At 45.8% G+C, this 19,969-nt stretch overlaps 1 protein-coding gene across 3 annotated transcripts in view; it reads left to right on the top strand.

Annotated features, from left to right (window-relative positions):
- NOD1 (nucleotide binding oligomerization domain containing 1) overlaps nucleotides 1–12,222 on the top strand; it is a 45,165-nt gene extending 32,943 nt beyond the window's left edge. For 2 of the 3 annotated variants that reach the window (XM_077811213.1, XM_077811212.1), the window contains exons 9-12: nucleotides 3,908–3,991; nucleotides 4,924–5,007; nucleotides 6,811–6,894; nucleotides 8,744–12,222. In XM_077811213.1, the coding sequence (XP_077667339.1) occupies nucleotides 3,908–3,991; nucleotides 4,924–5,007; nucleotides 6,811–6,894; nucleotides 8,744–8,816 (325 nt within the window). In that variant the 3' untranslated portion in view covers nucleotides 8,817–12,222. The remainder of the gene's footprint in view (nucleotides 1–3,907; nucleotides 3,992–4,923; nucleotides 5,008–6,810; nucleotides 6,895–8,743) is intronic. The other variant, XR_013345317.1, reaches the window with a different exon arrangement.
- Nucleotides 12,223–19,969: the final 7,747 nt, after the last annotated feature.

The raw sequence follows: 19,969 nt of genomic DNA, 5'->3' as shown, positions 1-19,969 counted from the left end.
TAAATCTGCTATGCTGTCATTTGAACCCATTTCCTCTTGTCCTGCCCTCTGTGGCAAGAGGACAACTTTTCTCCAACTTTCAAGTATTTGAAGACCCCTATCCTGTCATCCCTTAATCTCCTTTTTTCCAAACTAAACATACTCAGTTCTTTCAGCCTTTGCTCATATGGCTTGCATTCCATCTCTTTGATCATCTTTGTCTCTGGCCTCTGGATCCTTTCCAGTTTCTCCACGTCCTTTCTATACATTGGTGACCAAAACTGGACACGCTACTCCAGCTGAGACCTTACCAGCACTGAGTAGAGCTGTACTATCACCTGCCATGATTGCATGCTATGCCTCTGTTAACGTAGTCTAAAGTTTCATTTGCTTTTTTTGCAACAGCATCACATTGCTGACTCATGTCGAGGTTGTGATCCACCACAAATGCCAGATCCTTTTCAGCAGTGCTGCTGCCAAGCCAGTTATCCCCTATTCTGTATTTGTGCATTTGGTTTTTCTTCCCTAAGTGTAGCACCTTACGTTTGTCTTTGTTGAATTTCAACTTGTTATCTGTAGCCTAGTTCTCCACTTTATCAAGATCCTGCTGAATTCTAGTTCTATCCTCCAATGTTTTGGCAACTCCTCCCTAGCTTTGGGTCATTTACAAATTTGATCAGTGTGCTCTCTATACCAACATCCAGGTCATTAATCATTCTTAATTTACAGTTCTTAAATTAAGAATTTACATTCTGAATCTAGAGTACTTTAATCTTGTTCCATCTATTGAATACCCATTAGTGTCAATGGTGGTTTTTATGCAAAGTTTAAGGGTGGATGAAGATAGCCCTAAAATAATTTGTTTCAATCTTTTAGCATGTCATCCTTGTACTTAGGTCCAGGCATCACAGATGCTGAGTACCTGCAGTTTCCACTGAGGTCAGTCGGCGTTGCAGGTGCTCAACACCTTTCAGAATTCAGGCTCTTTACTAGACTAACTACTAATCTTCATGGACTTTAATGAAGACGTGTGCTTGCTTGCACGTCATTGGAACATAAGAATCACCTTATCAGGCCAGACCTTTAGTTCGGAATCCTGCCTCTGGCAGCAACTAATAATTGCTGCTTCAGGGTTTGTCTACACACAGAAGTTGCACTGGTCTAACTTACGTTGGTTTAGTTAAACTGCTCCACTTATCTGGTTCGTACCAGGGAAATTGATAATTCAACCAAGGAACCGCATTCGAAGGCCTTTGTAGGACTGAATCTCAGCCATTTGCCAGCCGACGTTCCCGATGCAATGCCTCCCCCCAATGTTTGAGCCATCGGGCTGGCCCTGAGAGTATTGCAGATAGGTATTGAGGGATTGTTGGCAGCCAAATGCAGCATCATCAGCCATTCTTGTAACTGACCCAACCATGCGTGTACCTGGCTTTGTACCGCTCATGGACCCTTCTGAACCAGTTTTGAACAGTGAAGGGTCAGTGTGCACCCAGCTTTTACACGCAGGGCTAACAAGAGGGTCCCAGGTGTGGTTGTGGCCCATGCACACAATGTCACACATCACTGACGACTGCCCTCTGACCAGATTTGATGGTGGTCAGAAGCCTCTGGTGCTTGGCTGATGAGGCTTCTGCAAATAGGCTTGGCAAGCTCTGCACCCAAGAAGAAGAAAATCAACCAGCGTCACTTGTGTGTGGGGCTCCTCTTGTATCGGTTTAAGCCTGCCTTACAGAGCTTAGCTTGTACCTGTACAGGAACAAATTCCATAGGTTGTCCATGGGCCTGGTCCAAAGCCCAGTAAGCCCCTGGAAAGACTCCTGTCGATTTCAGAGGACTTTGGCTTAGGCCCTAAATGCTGTGTACAGTAGTGTGGTCTTGTATTTGTTCTCCCAGGCTTGTCCTTCCATTTCATTGAGTGTCAGAGCCCAGCATGCTCATGGCTAGTTCGGAGTCTTGATTGCTGGTGATTGGGAATCAGCTGGAAGGCCTGACTTTGCATGGTGGTGTTCTCCCCCACTCTGCCCCTGTGCTTTCCTCACTTCTTGCCTCCTTACTGGTGTTGTGTTCATAGGCACCGACTATGTGGGTGCTCCAGGGGTGGAGCACCCATGGAAAAAAAAGATGGGTGCTGAGCACCCACCAGCAGCCCTCCTATCAGTGCCTCCTCCTCCCCACCAGTGTCTCCTGCCTGCTGTCGGCCCCACCGATCAGCGCCTCCCACTTACCACGATCAGCTGTTCCACAGCATGCAGGAAGCGCTGCGGGGGGGTAATAAGAGGGAGGAGCAAGGGCAGGGCATACTTGAGGGAGAAGGCAGGATGGGGATGGGAGCTTTGGGGGAAGGGACAGAGTGGGGACGGGGCTGGGGGGAGCACCCCCCAGCCACATTAGAAATTCGACACCTATGGTTGTGTTTGAATCCAAGGAATAAGTTGCGAAGGATCAGTTGGAAATGTAAGTAGTTAGTACATTCTCCTGGTTCTCCGCTCCAAGAAACAGCCTCCTCTGCCCCCTGCTGTGTTAACTGTATGAATTCAGTTTACTATGTCTGATGTAAAATGTATATATGTGACTGATTTGAATTTGGGCTTCATTGGTACCCAAGGAAAATAGTGGGTGAAATTGTGCAGAAGGCAAACACAAAGCCTTTGTGCACTTACATCCCCCAACTGCCCTATTTTGAACACTCATATGAGAATTAAGTGGTTACCTAGGCCTTGTGCTAGCTAGTTGCCCAGGACTGATCTCACGGTCATCCCTGCAATACTGCCAGCTCATGTTTGGCTTCCAGAGGGACTTAGAAGAGCTGCTTTTTGAAGATCTGAAACTTGGAGCTTAGTATTAGACAGATAGGCTTACCAACGTCTAGCTGAAGATAGAGGAAAAGATTTAAAAAGCCTCTGGTCTGCACTGAAAACTGTGTGTGTGTGTATAAGTAAGGCTAGGTTTTAGTCATAGGTATTTTTAGTAGAAGTCATGGGCAGTAAACAAAAATTCACCGCCCATGACTTGTCCATGACTTGTACTATATACCTGACTAAATCTTGGGTGCTTTGGGGTGGGGGGAGGGCGGCCCGGGTGCTAGGCGGTGAGGGGGTGGTGTGTGGCCTGGGACCCCCACTGGTGCTGGGGGAGGTAGGGGTGTGTGGCAGCCCGAGACCCCCACTGGTGCTGGGGAGGGGGCAGCAGTGGCCCGAGACTGCCCCAGGGGCGGCCAGTGCAGCTGGCCCAGGGGCTGCCCGAGCTGCTCGGGTAGCCCCGGGCTAGATGCACTGACTGCTGCAGAAGCCCTGGAAAGTCCCGGAATCCGTGACAGACTCTCAGCCTTATGTGTAAGCCTACATTTCCATGGGCAGTTGCACGCATCTCGGAGATTAAATTCTGCAGGTACAAGCTATAAATGACCAGCTCTTACCTAGGGTTGTGGTAACTGCATTGAACACAGATACATTGTTGAGCACGTGCCTCAGACAGGGCTGATTTTAGGAAGTGGGCAAGCAGAACAGTGACTTTTGGGGGCGCTGTGCTGCTGTTTTTTTTCCTTGTGTGTCTGGTGGTTTGGGGTGCTTTTGGCTTAGCTATTGGTGGGGGTGGCCCTGGTGCCAAAAACATTTTCCACCCTGGCACTCAAAGCCACCAATCACAATTGTGCTGTCAGTCCCCTAAGTACCACTCTCTGATGCCAAACCTTGTGACCTGTGTAACTGAGGGCAGAGTCAGACCCAGGCTGTACGACAGTAACAGAAGCATGTAGTTAAAATGCTTCCGCTGGTAAAGGCTTAATTAGTTACCGTTTGTAGAGCCCTTTGAGCATGTAAATCACTCTCTAAATGCTACGTATTAGGATTGATTTAAAGACAAGTCAGGCTTTTTGTAAAATGGAGATGCTGGCTATTTTTACGTATTCCTCTCTCTTGTTTCCCAGTCTTGCATTCAATGGCATCACGACAGAGGGAGGCAAGAGCATTGCCGAAGCTTTGCAGCACAACACCACCGTGAAAATATTTTGGTAATCTGTATCGGTTCAGTCTGTGGAAATATCTGCCCCCTTACTCATTGTTAATGGGTTGGAAAGGAAAGCTGCAACTTAGTTTTACACTTTCGCATTGGGAAGTAAGGATCATTTCACTTTAGAACGGGGGTGAAGGAAAAGGACGATTACGTGTTCTTTATGACAGGTCTTTTCCAGAGCCATGTGCTAGCTCTTATCTAACCGGTGCAGGCACGTCTCCTCCAGCTGGGAATCACACCCCCAGCTTGAAGTACAGATGTACCCTTAGGCTAGGTCTACACCACAAGCTTCCACCAATGTAACTGCGTTGCTCAGGGGTGTGAAAAATCCATCCCCCTGAGCAATACCAACCTAACGCCAAGCGTAGCTAGCGCTGTGTTGATGGGAGGGCTTCTCGTGTTGACATAGCTACCGCCTCTTGCGGTGGTGGATGAATTGCCGATGGGAAAAGCTCTCCTCCTGGCGTAATAGTGTCGTGGATGGGGTGCTACAGCAGTGCTGCTGCAGCTTTTTAAGTGTAGACCTGAGTCTCGTCTCCTATCACTTTTGTCATCCGAGACAAGATTTTGTTTGTTTGTTCCCACAGCCTTCATGGCTTCTCCAGTGCTACTGCCATGTCTGGACCTGTCCATGTCTTCCAGTGCATTGTATTTACTCTCTCATACACATCCCCTTCCCAGTCTGCAAGGCCCACACCTGCTATCCCATGTCAGTGAAATATCATCACTGCCCCCTCACTTAAAAAAAACCAAGTAGGCAGGCTCTGGGCCTCTCCTGTGTTCTTGTGTCCAGGCTTTGGAAGCTGCTCAGGACAGGAACTGTTTGTGGCTTGTCCAAAGCTTAGTGCGCTGTCAGCACTTAAATAATTGAGTAGCAAATGTCAAAATGTGAAACAGAGTTTCTGAACAAACTCTCTCTCCCCTAATTAGGTTGACTAAAAATGCGATAGATGACGAAGCTGCAAAGAGCTTTGCAGAGATGCTGAGAGTCAACAAGAAGCTAGCACATTTATGGTGAGTTAGTTACATTTAGGCAAGCGTGGCTCTTTGTCACCCATCACATTAAAACTGCAACTTCCAAGTCTATGCAGGTCACAGCGAGCCATCTCGGCAATGCCTGGACATGTTCGGGCACTCCTGGACTAGGTGGGTGATAAGGGAAACGAAGCTGCTGCTTTGCTTTTTTATTTTATGTATTTTTAAACTTTTGAAAAAACATTCATCAAGTTGGGCACCTGAATCTGCATTTAGGTGCCTCAGTAAACATCCTGCAAACCTGCAGCGTCTATTGCAAAGAGTGGACGCTCCGGGCAGTCAGCACCTCTGAAAGCAAAAAGGGGCCTTACCTTTTCTGCAGCTACATTTGAACATTTTGGCCACAGTTTATTATAAATCTGCCTGAAAAGAGCACGAGCTCAGCACCCTTTGGCCTAGAGCCAGCACAGCGGCTCAGTAAAGCACGGGTGCTACTGCCAGTGGACAAGTTTATATCCTGGCTTTCTTGGTTAAGCCACCTGATGCTTTGAAATGGCAAACTGACCAGGATAGAGATTTGTACTTGAGACTGAGCCAAACGTTCTTCCAGTGGCTGAAAGCACTTGCAACATCTCAGTTTGTTGATCACGTTCAGAAAGTTCTTCAGGGCAGTTCTTCCCTTTTTCCCCCCTGAGAGAGATTTTTGAGAATTAACTTGATTTTCTAGCTGAATCCTGAATCTCTGCCAATCACGGGAGCTTATAGAGCGTGTGGCATATCATGACAAGCTACCAGGTGGGTGGTGGTTACCTCGCCTGAGTATCTTTATATTATTTCAGCAGGGAGTAGTTTTTAATTTGAGACAACCATTCTACTCTAGAACAGTTAATGGGGATCCCATGCTGTCTCCATTTCTATTCTTGTGTCTTTTGTATCTTTCAATTTCAACTCTTATATCAAGTGTGGTTTGTCCAGTGCGTGAGCATCTTACCTAGATATTACTGCAGATACATTTCTTCATAATCAAACCATAGACTAGACAGAACTCTACTTAAAACTAATATCTGTAGCTCATGACTAATTTGCTGGAAGGGTCACCCTGTGAACAATATGTGGTGCTCACTTTTCCCCCTTGGCCCATCCAAGGGGGAATATATTGACCTTATTTCGTCCCTGGCCTAAGCAGTGGCAACTCCCGTTGACTTCATTGGGAGTTGCGCTTGCTTACACTAGGGCTGTTTGATGCAGTGTCTCCACAGAGATCCCAATCCTCGCTGGCCTGCTATCAAGAGACTGCCATTTAGAATTTCATTTGGATTGCTCACATGGCAAATAGTGACCACTAAACACCTGGACTGTCCCAGGATTTATGCACAGAATTGGTCTGCTACTCCTTGAAGAGTCCTTGTTAAGTAGAAAATATAATTACGATGGACTAAAGCAACAGAGTGAAGAACTTAATGTATCAATGGATCCAGTGTTCATAATTCCACACTGATAGTAACCAGCTTCCACTTATCAGACAGCACATGTATTATCAATTGCATAATTCAGCTCACTAACCCTGAAACACACGCACACATACTTTAAAATCAAGAGGCTCTTGGCCTTGCAGCTGGTAGCAGATCTGGGGGGAAGATTGTCTGATGCTGGCACGCCCTCCATGCAGATGGTAATCAGAAACTACCTCTTCTTGGCAAACAATCAACCCTGCTCATCAGTGTCAAGCAGAGCTTAACTCCCAGTGTTGATTTCTGCATCAAATACACTGAGTGTGCAAGAGAGGGGATGCTACAAATCAGAGCTAAACAGCTTGTTTGACTTGAAGTGCTTTACTTTTAGGCTTATCCAGAATCAGATTACAGCCAAAGGGGCCAAATACCTCAGTGAAGCTCTCCAGGAGAACACAACCCTGAAAGAAATCTGGTAAGATCCCACTCCTCAGAAAGTCGCTTTGTACCTTTATTTCCTTTCAAACGCTTTGCGCATATGACACTTGCAGTAAATCAGAATTTAGGGGGGGCTCAACCTTTTCCTTTCTGAGGCCCTCTTCCCCCACCCTACCCAAATGTGATAAAAAATTCCATGGCCCTCTGGTGCCACAACTCTTTCTCTGCATGTCCAGTAGATGAAAAGCCAAGGCTGGCATTAGGGGGTAGATACCCTGGGCGAAGCTAAGTTGCTTGTGCTTCAGCCTGGGTGGTGGGGGTTGGGTCCTCAGTCCCAGACTCCTGGTTGAGAACTGCTGATTTAGAGCAAATTTCCAGCAGGGGATGTTGTATTTCCAGCCTGGAGGATCCAGCTTTTGAAGGACCCGCTCATTCCAACACTTACACCTCTGCTTTGCTCACAGGAGCAGTCCCATTGGCTTCAATCTGATCGTTTTCCTGCAGAAAGCAAAGCACCTGTTCGAAGAATCAGGGCCTGAGTTCTGCTGGATCTGAATATTTTTTTCAAGCTTTCTTCAACATGTTTCTGCTACCAGTGAGCCAAAGCCAGACAAGCAGATGATAGCTGCATTTAATTAACATTAATAATTTGGTTCACAGAATTTGTGCTTTGATTTTCTTTTTTCAGCCAGCACTCATGCACAGTAAAGGGGCTAAGCTACAAGGAGCTTTGCTTGGTTTAGATGAGGTGGGCATCACATGGCACCTGGGTTTGGAGGCACAAAGCCAAAGACCGTTCCTTCCGCTAGCTCTGAAGCATGGACTAGCCAGTAGAATTGGGTTATTTTTACTGCTACTGCTTTCAGGCTGTGATTTTGTACAACATTGGTTTAAAAAAAAAAATCTAAGGTATTTTTCTTAAGTGCCAGGCCGTGATGTTCCTACTTTGAAAGCTTGTCAGTCACCACCTGTGTTCCACTGCAGCAGGCCCATGGGGGAGGCGTTCTGTTACAGAGCTGGGGTGTGTGTACACAAGTTTTCTCTCTGTCACCCACTCCCCCTTCGAATATTTTCAAACCAAAGGAAGGTTCCTAAAATAAAATGGTTTGTTTCTCAGAGGTGGTGAGCAGCGGTAGGATTTGTGAGTGCTCAGCCCCTCTGAAAACCAGGCTATTTATATACAGAAGCCTAACTTTAGGCAGCTGCATTTGAAAATGTTGACCTAAAGCAATATCACTATTAAAAGAAACATACCAGCAAATTAGGTTGCCCTTAGTATATTTTGCCCTGCTCAGGAGGATATGGAATAATGAGGGTGAAAGCGTGAACAAGTCTCTGTTCATTTGGTTACGCTAGATTCCCGCACATGGGGAACCTTAGTCAGCTGGATCCCTTTTTCATACTGGCCATAATATAATCAAACATACTGTTCACCTCCTGGGCAGTTCAAAGCAGTATGGGATTGTCTTACTCCAAGTGCAAAGTCACCTTGACTAGCATAAAGCTAAAACCTCTAATGCTGGCTGCCTACATTTAGCCTTCTACCTCTACAATGAGGCTTGGGCTCTCAGGAGCACCAAGCACCTAACCAGCTCTGATTCACTTTAATGTGCTGGGCACGCAACAGCTCCCACTTGAGTACCTAGAGATAAACTAATTTTAGACACCAATTTTTGAAAAATCTTGCCCCACATGTCTGTAATCAGAACCCATTTGGGGTTTGTGCCCAGGTATGAATATTTGGTAAGCGAGTAGCACACAGAATCAAAGGAAACTGAGTGCCACTCCAAAAAGCTTGAAAAAGCAGAAGACATGAAATTATCAAAAAGTGCTAAATATAGTAGGCGCAAACTCTTCATTTTCCATTTCCTTTTCCCCCCCACCAGCTTAAATGGGAACCTGATCAACCAAGAAGAGGCCAAAGCCTTTGCAGATGAAGAACGGATTATTTGCTTTTGAGTGTGTTTTTTCCAGTTTGGACAAGCTCAGTATTACAAGTATTGTTCCAGCACTTAGCGACTGCAGGGTTACCAAGGCATCCGTCTGTACTGGGGACGTCACTGCATGTAAGGGAGTCTGATTAACTGGCTTTTTCAGAACACTCTGCCCTTCCCCCTCCAGTAAGGTGCCTGTGTTGTTACTCCACACTTTTGCGGAGTGTGACAGTGCCTTACAGGACTAAGTGTTTGTACAGTGCTTGGATGATTTAAAGTGCCCTGTCAGTGTAATCAAACCCACCCCCCCCAGCAGGTCTATATACTTTGATACATCTATATCCATGTATTAGGTAAATAAGTCTCTTTATAGCTTATTTATATGTACAATTAAGGCTGCAAGATCTCGTGGAAGAGCCACAAGCTCACAGCAACATCCCCAGTGGACCGAGGAAAAGCTTGTGAGCATTTGGAGATCCTGAGTAGAACTGTAAACCATCCATGCAGGGCATTTTCTGTGCTCGTGCCTGGGGTCTAATTTTCCCATCAACTGTCAATGGAGCTATGGGAGCTTAGCACTCCTGAAAAGCAGGATCTTAGACTTTAGGCTTTCATTATTTTTAATACTCCTTCCTCCACATTGGAGCTAATTCACACAACTTCCCCCAGATACCCAGCAGCACTCCTGCCATTTTGTTAGAATGTTGTGTGGTCAGTATAGAGACAGCCCCCTGTAATTACAGTGTTCAGTTTTGGGGGATTCTGGAGATAAACCTGAAGAATTGGCCACTAGCCTCAGATATTAGACAAATTTAGACTGGACTTAAAAGGTATACATTTTTAATGAGAATTAGCAGCTATGGGAACCATTTACACAAGGGCATGGTGGATTCTCCATCACTGAAGATTTTTAAATCAAGGTTGGATGGCTCTAGGAATTATATTAGGGGAAGTTCGAGGGCCTGTGTTGTACAGGAGGTCAGACTAGATCAGGGTTCTCAAACTGGGGGTTGTGACCCCTCACAGGGTTGTGAGGTTATTACATAGGGGGGAGGGTCATGAACCGTCAGCCTCAACCCCCAAACCCTGCTTTCCCCCAGTATTTATAATAGTGTGAAATATAAAACAGGTGTTTTAATTTATATGGGGGTCACACTCAGAGGCTTGCTGTGTGAAAGGGGTCACCAGTAGGAAAGTTGAGAACCACTGCACTAGATGACCACAATGGTTCTGTCTGGCCTTGGAATCTGACACGCTGCTGCTAGCAACACACCAACAGCAAAGAGCAAGGAGAACAGAAGAACTAACTGAATTGAGCAGAAATCTCTTTCCCAGCAACAGGGAAGTGTTAAAAACTGTTTGCGAACGTAAGACTTGCATGCCAGTCCTACCTGAATTAACAGAACCATTGAAAGCATCAGTAGGAGATTGGAATGACAAGCCACAATCTTGAGCTCGAAGAGTTGAGAAGCAAAATGATTTTCAGTAGGAACTAGTGATTTTGGGAGCCTAATCTGAGCTGCCTTAAAGAAGCCTGATTCTCAGAGGGCAGGTGTGCAGTACTTTGAGAAAATCAGGCCTTTTTTAATACATCTCAAGCTTTGAAGCACCCAAAAGTATTAAACACTTTGCAAAAGCTTGGTCAATGTTCCTTAATTTTCCTTTAGTTAAATAAATTTTCATTCACTAGATTAAAAAAACAAACACATACACCAATACACCTACCTGTATGTGTGCTTGATTCTCTATTTACTAACTTGCCCACCGACCCAGGTGGGATGAAGGAAGGAAGGTATGGTATAAATTCTAGTAAAAACAATCTTAGATCTCCACAAAGTTAAAATAGTTAAAGGGTTTTCTTTCTATTTTAAATCCACCCCTACCTCTTTTTGGTAGCAGCACCCTCCTGTTTCCCACCCCCATTTATTCCTTTTTTCTCCAAAACACACTTTCAAACACTGTAAAGAAAAATATTAGTGTTTGTTATTTTCAGTGGGCTTTTCTCACTGGCTGTTACGTCAATGATGTGGCTCTGCTCCCACTGCGGTGAGGTGATGACACTTCCATGTCTTCCTAGAGAAATCAGCTAACTGGAATGATTGATGCATCTGGGCCACTTGTTTACTGAAGCAAAGAGGTGCAGAGTCAGACATGCAGTATATTTTAAGCTGTAAAAACATCTGCCAACACAAAATATTTAAAACGGTGTTATAGTCTATTTTTAGAAAAAACCCACACTTTTCTCTTAGGCTATGTCCACACTACACTTTCATTGTTAAAACTTTTGTCGCTCAGGGGAAGTGAAAAAACACCTCCCTGAACGACAAAAGTTTTAGCAACAAAAAGTGCCCATGTGGACACCGCTTTGTTAGCAGAAGACTCTCCCGCTGATGAAGTTACCGCCCCTCATTTGAGGTGGTTTTATTTTGGCCTTAGGAGCGCGCTCTCCTGGTGACAAAGAGCAACTACAATGGCACAGCTGTACCACTGTAAGGTGTGCAGTGTAGACATAGCCTACGTCATACTAAAGTCTTCCCAGTCCCTTGCAGATACAACCGCCACCAAAAAAAAAGGGCATGATCCTGAGAGGTAGTGAGTCCCCTTTGTTCCTACTGTGCTCAGCACGTCCCGGGAGGTATTGATAGTAGAATTAAACCCTACAGCATAAGAGGGAAAAATGCATTTTCATTATTCCAAGTCACTGATGTGAAAATACAAAATGTCCATGAATTTAATATGCTCATTTGGGGCTTTTCCCTTCAGCTTCTTCTGCACTACGGTTTAGAAGAGGGTTTGGCACTGATCCTGGTGCAAACTCTGTTACATGCATACCTGTTACAAAGCATGGGTCCAATGCTGCATGCACTTACTGTGGGGCATAGTGTTCACTGAACTGCTCAGGGAAGCAAGCACTGCATTTGACTGGAACAGGCCTTGCGTTAAGAAACCATGTGCTGTAGACTGTGGGCCTATTAAACACTCCTGTCCAACCAACCCTTAGCATCAAAGGAGGATCCACGTACAGAGAGCTCAGAAGACTGCGCCTTGGCTGTAGTGGTGTTGTTACTGAAGCCGTAGCCGATTTCTGCTCCAAGTGGAGCCATGACAGCGATTTATTGCCCACATTACTTCATAGCTTCAGCTTGGGGAAAACACGGCTGCCATGTGTGGAGAAGCTTGAATTTCCCACCACAGAGTTTTGGGCTTCACTTTTTTCTTCATAAACTTAATGGGCTATTTGCAGTGAGCTCCCAAGCCATAGCTTGACCACCTACAAAGGGGACCTTGTTACCAGAATTCAGGTCTCCGAGAAAGCCCTTAGATTGTAATTAAATACATATTTTTAAACTTGGAATTAATAATTTACTTAAAGTCCTTTTTACAGAACCATGTATTTTTTCACCCCTTGTTAATAAACAGCTTTCTAAGAGCTTCTCTAGCCTGCTCCTGTGATTCACTGGGGTTTATTTCAGTCCTGTCAGGCAGACACTGGGTAGATTCAGCCCTGGATGTGACAGCATAGCTCAGACTACAGAATGCCATTAATGAAAATTCTTCATCTGGTGGGAAGAGCAGTTACAACTGCTCAGTGAGTGCACAGTCAGCTCTCCTGGAGGGGTCCTACAGCTGGCCAAACTGGGGGCAGTACTAGCCAGGCAGGGGGCATGGGCAGAGCAGCTCAGACTGCACTGTTAGGAGTCCTGGTCATGAGATGACCCTAGCAATCGCTCTGTGCTCCCCTTCATTCCCTAGGTGTACTCCCCTCTGGCTCAGGAAAGTGTCATTTGTACTTGGCTGGCACAGGCCTAGTAGGTTTGTTAGACACACACATGTCCCAGCTTTGTACAAAGACTAACGCACTGGCCTTTGGAACAACCCAGTTCAACTCAGTCACACACTTCTGCACTTTCACTCCTAAGCTTGTGTTCGGAGCCAATGTTTAAAAGATGTTTTAATGCCATGAACAAGCTGACATAAGTATCAACCAGAAACTGTTTTTAAAGAAGCATTTAACAGTTGTTTCTTAATATACAGTCAGGATGTGTGAACAGCAGCACTGATCAGGCCTTATAGTGTCCGGTAAACACTCTCCTTCATGTTGATAGTTGCTACTAGAAGGACAATGCAAGGGGTGAGAAGCCCCCAGGAGTCTCCTGTTGCTCTAAAAGCCAGTATATATTATGCCCAGAGCATTGCCCCTGTGCTCCAGGACACACCACTTCTCTAGCATGAGTGAAACTGATGTGGATCTTTAACAGTTTGATTCTGTTCCTAGTAATGCCCCTATAAAGTTACTGTATGCATCCTTCTGCCATTTTACACAGGAGCAGCACAGAATCATTGCCAGAACTAAACCCATGAATTTTACAGAATGCTAAAAGCAGGAGAGCCCATTTCTGTCCCACGTAAGTTTCTTTTTATCACCTTGGCTACCTGAGCTAGACTCCGACACTCTTAGCAGCCCCTGCCTGTCATAAAACCTTGTGCCATAGACAACAGCCAAGGACTTATAACTGAGCACACCCAGGCCAAAGGCACTGAGGCTGCAGAAGCCTGGAAAGGGGATAGTAACAAACGGGAAGTAACTGCAGGAAGTAACAACAAAACATACATTCAAGTCACTCTTGACTTGAAGCCTTTAAATCATGATTTGAGGACTTCAGTAACTCAGCCAGAGGTTAGGGGTCTAGTACAGGAGTGGGTGGGTGAGGTTCTGTGGCCTACAATGTTCAAGAGGTCAGACTAGATGATCATGATGGTTCTTTCTGGCCTTAAATCTGAAGAATCTCAGTCCAGTGCCTAGTGGCCAAGTATTTGATCACAAAGCCCCACAGTTTACAGTCTCAGCTGAGATCAAGAACTGAATAGGGCATAGCAACCAAACCCTCCTCTCTGTCCTATGGAGGGTCCCTGCAGAGCAGAGTTGTGCATATTAGCCAGGCAATAGGGGTTGCTTACCCTGCTGCCACCTGTGCTGTACCTCATTGGTGGCTAAATGAAGGACCTCAGTCACCATGACTAGCAGCAGCATCATTCACCCACCTCAGATGTTAGTGGCCTGAGACAGGATGAGTACCCGCAAAGTTAAAGGAAGGCAGTGGAGGCTGTGGCTGCTCAGTACCTTTTGGATCAGGCCACAAAAGGTTTATACTGATCACAGCAAGCGGGGGGTGGAGGGAAAGCCTACATTCAACATTTTCCTTAAGAACTCAGTGCGGAGTTCTGGAAGCCCCCTTAGCACTAATGGACAGTTACACAAGTTCATCACCTGAAAAACAAAGCTGAGGTATCTTTGCATGGTCAATACCAGCTCAGCAACTTCCCTTTTGGGGAACTGAAGGGAATTCATTCAAGTGTCACTACAGAGAAGGGCCAGGAGCCACTTCTGTTAACTGCTAGCAGAGCATTCAAATGTGGTGCCAAATGACGGTCATCTGGTATTGGCTAAGAACCTGGGCTAGTGCCAGATGGGTCTACACAAGCTTCCCAACAGACTGCGTCCAGTCGGTAACAATAGGCTGGGAAGGTGTAGTTCAGCACATTAGGGTGGGAAAGACGGAAAGAGAAGTTGACTGACTCAGAAGAGGGAACTTCAGAGTTACTCACAGAGAAGCAGCTTTATTGCTCTAATTCATTAGTCCCCAGGGTCTGTTAGCTCTTCTTTTCTGACTTGTTTCTTCCACCTTCCTGTCCACAGCCTCTCAGGGCATGCATGACCATGCTTCTGCTCTCACTGCAGCATCGCCAGCACCTCTAGAGCCTGCACACTGTGGGGTGCTGCTGCTTTCTGAATGATCCCTACATAGAGTTAGAGAGAGAGAGAGTCAGCAAGGTCAGCTTACATGTAGCCTGCTCTTAAAGTATTCACACGCAAATAGCAGGGTACCAGCTCTCACGGCATCTCCAATGCTTATTCAGCCCATGATTTTTCTGCAGAGGCTGCAAATTATTCTCACTTCATCAGATGCATACGGTGGAAAATACAGAAGATGTTTTTATACACACAAACCATGAAAAAATGGGTATTTATCACTACAAAAGGTTTTCTCTCCACCCACCCCACTCTCCTGCTCTTCTTGTTAAACCCTGGATTTGTGCTGGAAATGGCCCACCTTGACTATCACACACATTGTAAGGAGAGTGATCACTTTAGATAAGCTATTACCAGCAGGAGAGTGGGGTGGAGGGAGAGAAAACCTTTTGTAGTGATAAACACCCATTTTTTCATGGTTTGTGTGTATAAAAACATTTTCTGTATTTTCCACAGTATGCATCCGATGAAGTGAGCTGTAGCTCACGAAAGCATATGCTCAAATAAATTGGTTAGTCTCTAAGGTGCCACAAGTACTCCTTTTCTTTTCACACATGGAAGAAAGCCAGACAAATGCAGTAATAGGAGACCCTCTGCAAACAGCACTGGATGGGTGCATGGGTTTCAATCAGTCACCTCCTCACTTCCTGGGAATTTGCTCCTCTTTTAGTCTGACAGAGTTTGCTCTGCTCCTGGGGATGCTGGAAGGTCTAGTTATACAGGCCTTTTTCTGAGCAGATGGGTTTGGTTTCTGTCTTAGGCAGTTACACTGCTGACCATCACTGCAGTATCTGAGCGCCTTCCACAGAAAATTAATTGCAATAGTGAAGTCGCTAATGCTCTTCATGGAGGCTCTGGCATGTCTCCTTTCTAGAGTCAAAACTCTGCTTGGCGTAGGAGCTGTAGTTTTGATTATTTTTAAAATATTTTAATTCATCTCCTTTTTGGTAGGGTTTAGGTGTTGGGGGTGGGGGAGGAGTGGCACTGTTGAGAGTTTTCCTTTGATAACTTCAGGCACCACAGGCTGTAATTTTCAGATGTTTCTCTTTCGTGTTGTGTGCCCGTATTCACTGAAACAGGCACTGTCTCTACATTACAAAAATAAATGCTAGATGTACTGGTCAGGATTACAAACAGAAGATCAAGATACAGATCAAAACAGGGGAAAATTCTGGGGGTGGTTCCTTCTTTCCACCTTTTTCAACCAGTGTTGTCACCTCCGCTTGCTGTTCTTTGCCTTAACCTAGATTTTAAGATCTTCAGGGCTTGGGCTTTATCTTCCTATTCATTCTTTAAGATTTCTTTGTTATTGTGCCAGATACAGGGGGTTAGAGTTGCTTTCCTCCCTTATATAGTTACCAATATCAGAAAATGTATTCTAAGGACAGTTTTCCACATAGGCTCGGGTCCTGAGAACTGGCCCCTCATGGGGCTTCCCCATGTGGCTACTTTCTGCTCCTAGCCTGCCCCTTCCACTGACCTCTGTATACAGGTTTCTCCCCCAGCAGCAGCTCAGAGGTTCCCTCCCCTGGTCTCCGTCTGCCAGTCAGCTCTCAGAAACAGCTCCAGCACTCCCTTGCTGGGAAGAGCTAAGACAATGGTTTTCAATGTGTGGTCCGTGGACCCCCTGAGGTATGCATACTAAGATTTCCAGAGGGGGCCACTTCTCCATTTGAAATTTTTTAGGGGCCTGCAAATTAAAAAAGGTTGAAAACCCCTGAGCTAAGAAGCTGCTGCAGTGGGGAGGGGCTGTTTGCTCGGAGGAGCAAAAGCCCCAGGGCAGGGAAAGGGGCTGAGCACAGCAGCTCAGTTTAGATAAGATGCTTCCTGCTGCCACATTGTCCCAGGACATTGGCTAGGATATCTGGGATACCAGTCCCTGGTCCTTTCACGGCTATGGTCTCTATTCCCCAGCTATGTCAGTTATCTTTCGAATACAGAACAAAAATTCTAGTTGAGCCTGCTGACATGGGATAAGGGGACACTGTCAGATCACTAGAGGGCAGTAGGCGTGCGCTGCTTAGTCCATTATAAACACAACCCTGGGTAATATGGCTGAGACCATCTCTGCTTAAATAAAGCCCAAGAGTGCGCCCCATCTCTCTTTGACATGCTGTGTTTTCTCTCTGCCAGGGTGAGTCAGAGCAAGTCCTTGGTTTTCAAACACAGGTGTGGGTTTGCTGGCTGCCAACCTAAGTGGGGGGAAGTCAGAGGTGGAGCAATTTAGCATAGGCTCTCCTGGGAGGCTGGTTAGGTTTCTCTCTGCCTCGTTCTTTGTGAAAATGTGACATCTGAACAGGAACAACACTGACAATGCTCAGGGAAGTGATTTGTGAATTTTGGACACATTCAAACGGACAGATCTGTAACGGGGGAAGGAAAGCTACACAGAAGCCTGACACCAAACATCACTTAAATAATGGGCCAAAGCCTGAGGCACTGAGTGCCTGCCATTCCCACTGAAATCAGTGGCAGCAAGAGACTGAATCCAGTCAAATCTCATTTATCTTGCTGTCTTTAGAGGGTTTTATACAATTACTTATTTATGGCAAGCCCGCTCTGCTAACAGCCCCTCCCCCGCACCCCGATCTCATCCCACTCCAAAAATGGAGGCTTTATTACATGACGGCTGGAGAACTCTATTTCGAGAGGGAAGGGATGGTGTTTGACAGGTTTCTTGCTATTTCACATTTGGCTAGTAGTGAGATAGTGTATGTGAATGGAATGGAAAAGCCTCAGCGAGCAACATCACAAATCATTTTGCTACAGACTCGCCCAGCTCTGGAGCAAGATAAATGCCCATACCAATAGCGACACTATACAACATTGCATGAAGCCAGATGCATAGCTGCTGTAATTCTGCTTTGACAGTAAATGTCAAGCATGTCCTATGACTTTGTTGAGTTCTCCTGACTTTCCCTCATCCCTCTTGTGAGGAGCAGAGCAGATGTCAGAGCAACAGCAGCAGGGTCAGTGTGTGCCTCTTGAAACACCATCATATTAAGGAAATCCAATAAGCACAGCCTGAAAATGAAACATATTTCTCCAGGGCTGTCACAAGGCTTATCTGGAGATGCAGATTTCATCTGCAATAGCCAAGAGAATAGGCCTTCAAAAGCAGTGAGATACTTGGTCCATTTGACTAGAGCTTCCTAAATCCTAGAGGCAACTCTATGGGTAGCAATGATTTCTGCCATGCTTACAGTGGAATGGGGAGCATCCACAGAGAAATTTGTGCCCGTCTCTTGCTTGGTTTAATTATTTAAGGGACAAGGGGACAGTCCCAATGTCCTTCAGGAGGACACTGATTTAACCTGCATTCTTCCTTGTCCCTACAACTACCACTCTCCAAATCAGAACTTGCCACATGTATTACTTCCCAAAGCTGAGGGCATGTAGGACACCCAGGCTAAAGGAAGAGGCACTGCACTGAAAACAGTATTACAGCCTGTGCTGAAGGAGCAGAAGCCATAGCTAGGACAGGCACCAATCTTTGCCTTGCTGCTCTCTGCAATCCTATTTTTGAAAGGACAAACTTGATTTATCAGTACAGGCTATGGCACAGCCTGGGCTGCTAGAGCAGGGAGAGCGTGAGCTGGGAGAGGGGCAGAAATCTCGTCCCTTTTTCCATTTTTGTTTTTGCAAACATCACAGTGATGACATGGAACAAGTCATTTGTAACAGAATCCTTTATCATCGCTCCACTTCCCTAATACAAACACCCCCTCGCAGTACTCAGGGCTCGTGAAGGACACTTTTTGGCAGAAGCCCGTGGCAGATGTGGCTGAGTTCGGGTTAGTCAATGGCTGTCCTTGCCCTGGCTGCTGCCTGGGACCTCAATTACAGCTTCCACTATGGGATCTTCCTTCACACATCTCTCAAGCCCCTCCTTAGACAAGTTTATCTCCAGTGAGTCTGCAAGGACAGAAGGGAGACACCGCCCCACAATCTGCTGTTTGGGGACCAGTCTTGCTTTCTCTTCACCCCAGCAGAAATGCCTATGGTACATTTTAAGTACAAAAACTAGCTGGCATTCAAAAATCACCTGGATGTTTACTACAGAAAACGTCACAGGGGATAGGAAGACATTAGCGATTAGCCATATCTGAAAAATCTCTCAGAGCTTTCTCTACAGATCCTTGGCCATCAGAGAGTTGGGAATTCAGCCCTTTCTACTGGAACTATTTATCCATCTTAACTATTTATATGGCTCCCATAACCATACTGCCTGAGCACCTCACAATCTTTAATCTATACATCCTCACAATAACCTGGGAGCAAGGGAAGTGCTATGACCACCATTTTACAGATGGAAAGCAGAGACCAGAGAGGCTCAGTGATTTGTCCAAGGTTACAGAAAAAGGGAACTGAGACACAGATACACAGAACAGGGTCTCCCGAGTCAGAGCCTTCCACTAGATAATCCTTCCTCTTCCTTCTCTGGGCCTGCCTGGTCACCACTGAACTCCTTTAGAGAGAAAAGGAGTACTAGTGGCACCTTAGAGACTAACCAAGTTATTTGAGCATAAGCTTTCGTGAGCTACAGCTCACTTCATCGGATGCATTCAGTGGAAAATACAGTGAGGAGATTTATATACACACAGAACATGAAAAAATGGGTGTTATCATACACACTGTAAGGAGAGTGATCACTTAAGATGAGCTATTACCAGCAGGAGAGCGGGGGTGGGGGGGGGTGTACTCCTTTTCTTTTTGCGAATACAGACTAACACGGCTGCTATTTTGAAACCTGTCCTTTAAAGAGCCTTTTCCAGCTCTCTTCTGGTCCTTTAAATCTAGGAGAGGAATGCAGTTGCCTCCCTAAGGTGGCCATTTGACATGGACTGCTGCAGGCTACTCCTTCCCTTCCAGCTGGTAAGTAATTTTAGCTCTTATTAGGTTCTCCCTCTCTCATCCATAACACACATGTATGGCAAACACATAGGCCAAAACGTAGCTCAAGCCTCACATCAAGGCAGACAAGTTTTACCGCACCTGAACTTTGGGACCAGCTGTAGACCATGCAGCACTAACATTTCATGCCAATAGCCCCACAAAAAAGCCCCTTCATGCACTGTAATCCCTCGAGCACCTGATTAACATTCTGGTACAGGCATCTACGGTAGATTAAGTGCCAAGCCCAATGAAGCACAGCTCTACTAATTGAAGGCAGAGCTGATGTGTTCTAGTGATCCGTAGTCAGGCAGAGTATGAAACCAACAGATGCCACCAATTTAAATGCAACACATGAACTTCTGTACCTGCTGGACTGGAATAATTTCCAGCAGAATTCCTGTTGCTAAGCAGACATGGTTATCCTGACTAATTATCAACTGCTTCCACAATAAAGCCCTCTTTTCATGTGT

The sequence above is a fragment of the Eretmochelys imbricata genome, chromosome 2 (genome assembly GCF_965152235.1).
Source record: "Eretmochelys imbricata isolate rEreImb1 chromosome 2, rEreImb1.hap1, whole genome shotgun sequence".
NCBI lineage: Eukaryota > Metazoa > Chordata > Testudines > Cheloniidae > Eretmochelys > Eretmochelys imbricata.
This window is presented reverse-complemented; position numbering and strand designations above follow the sequence as displayed.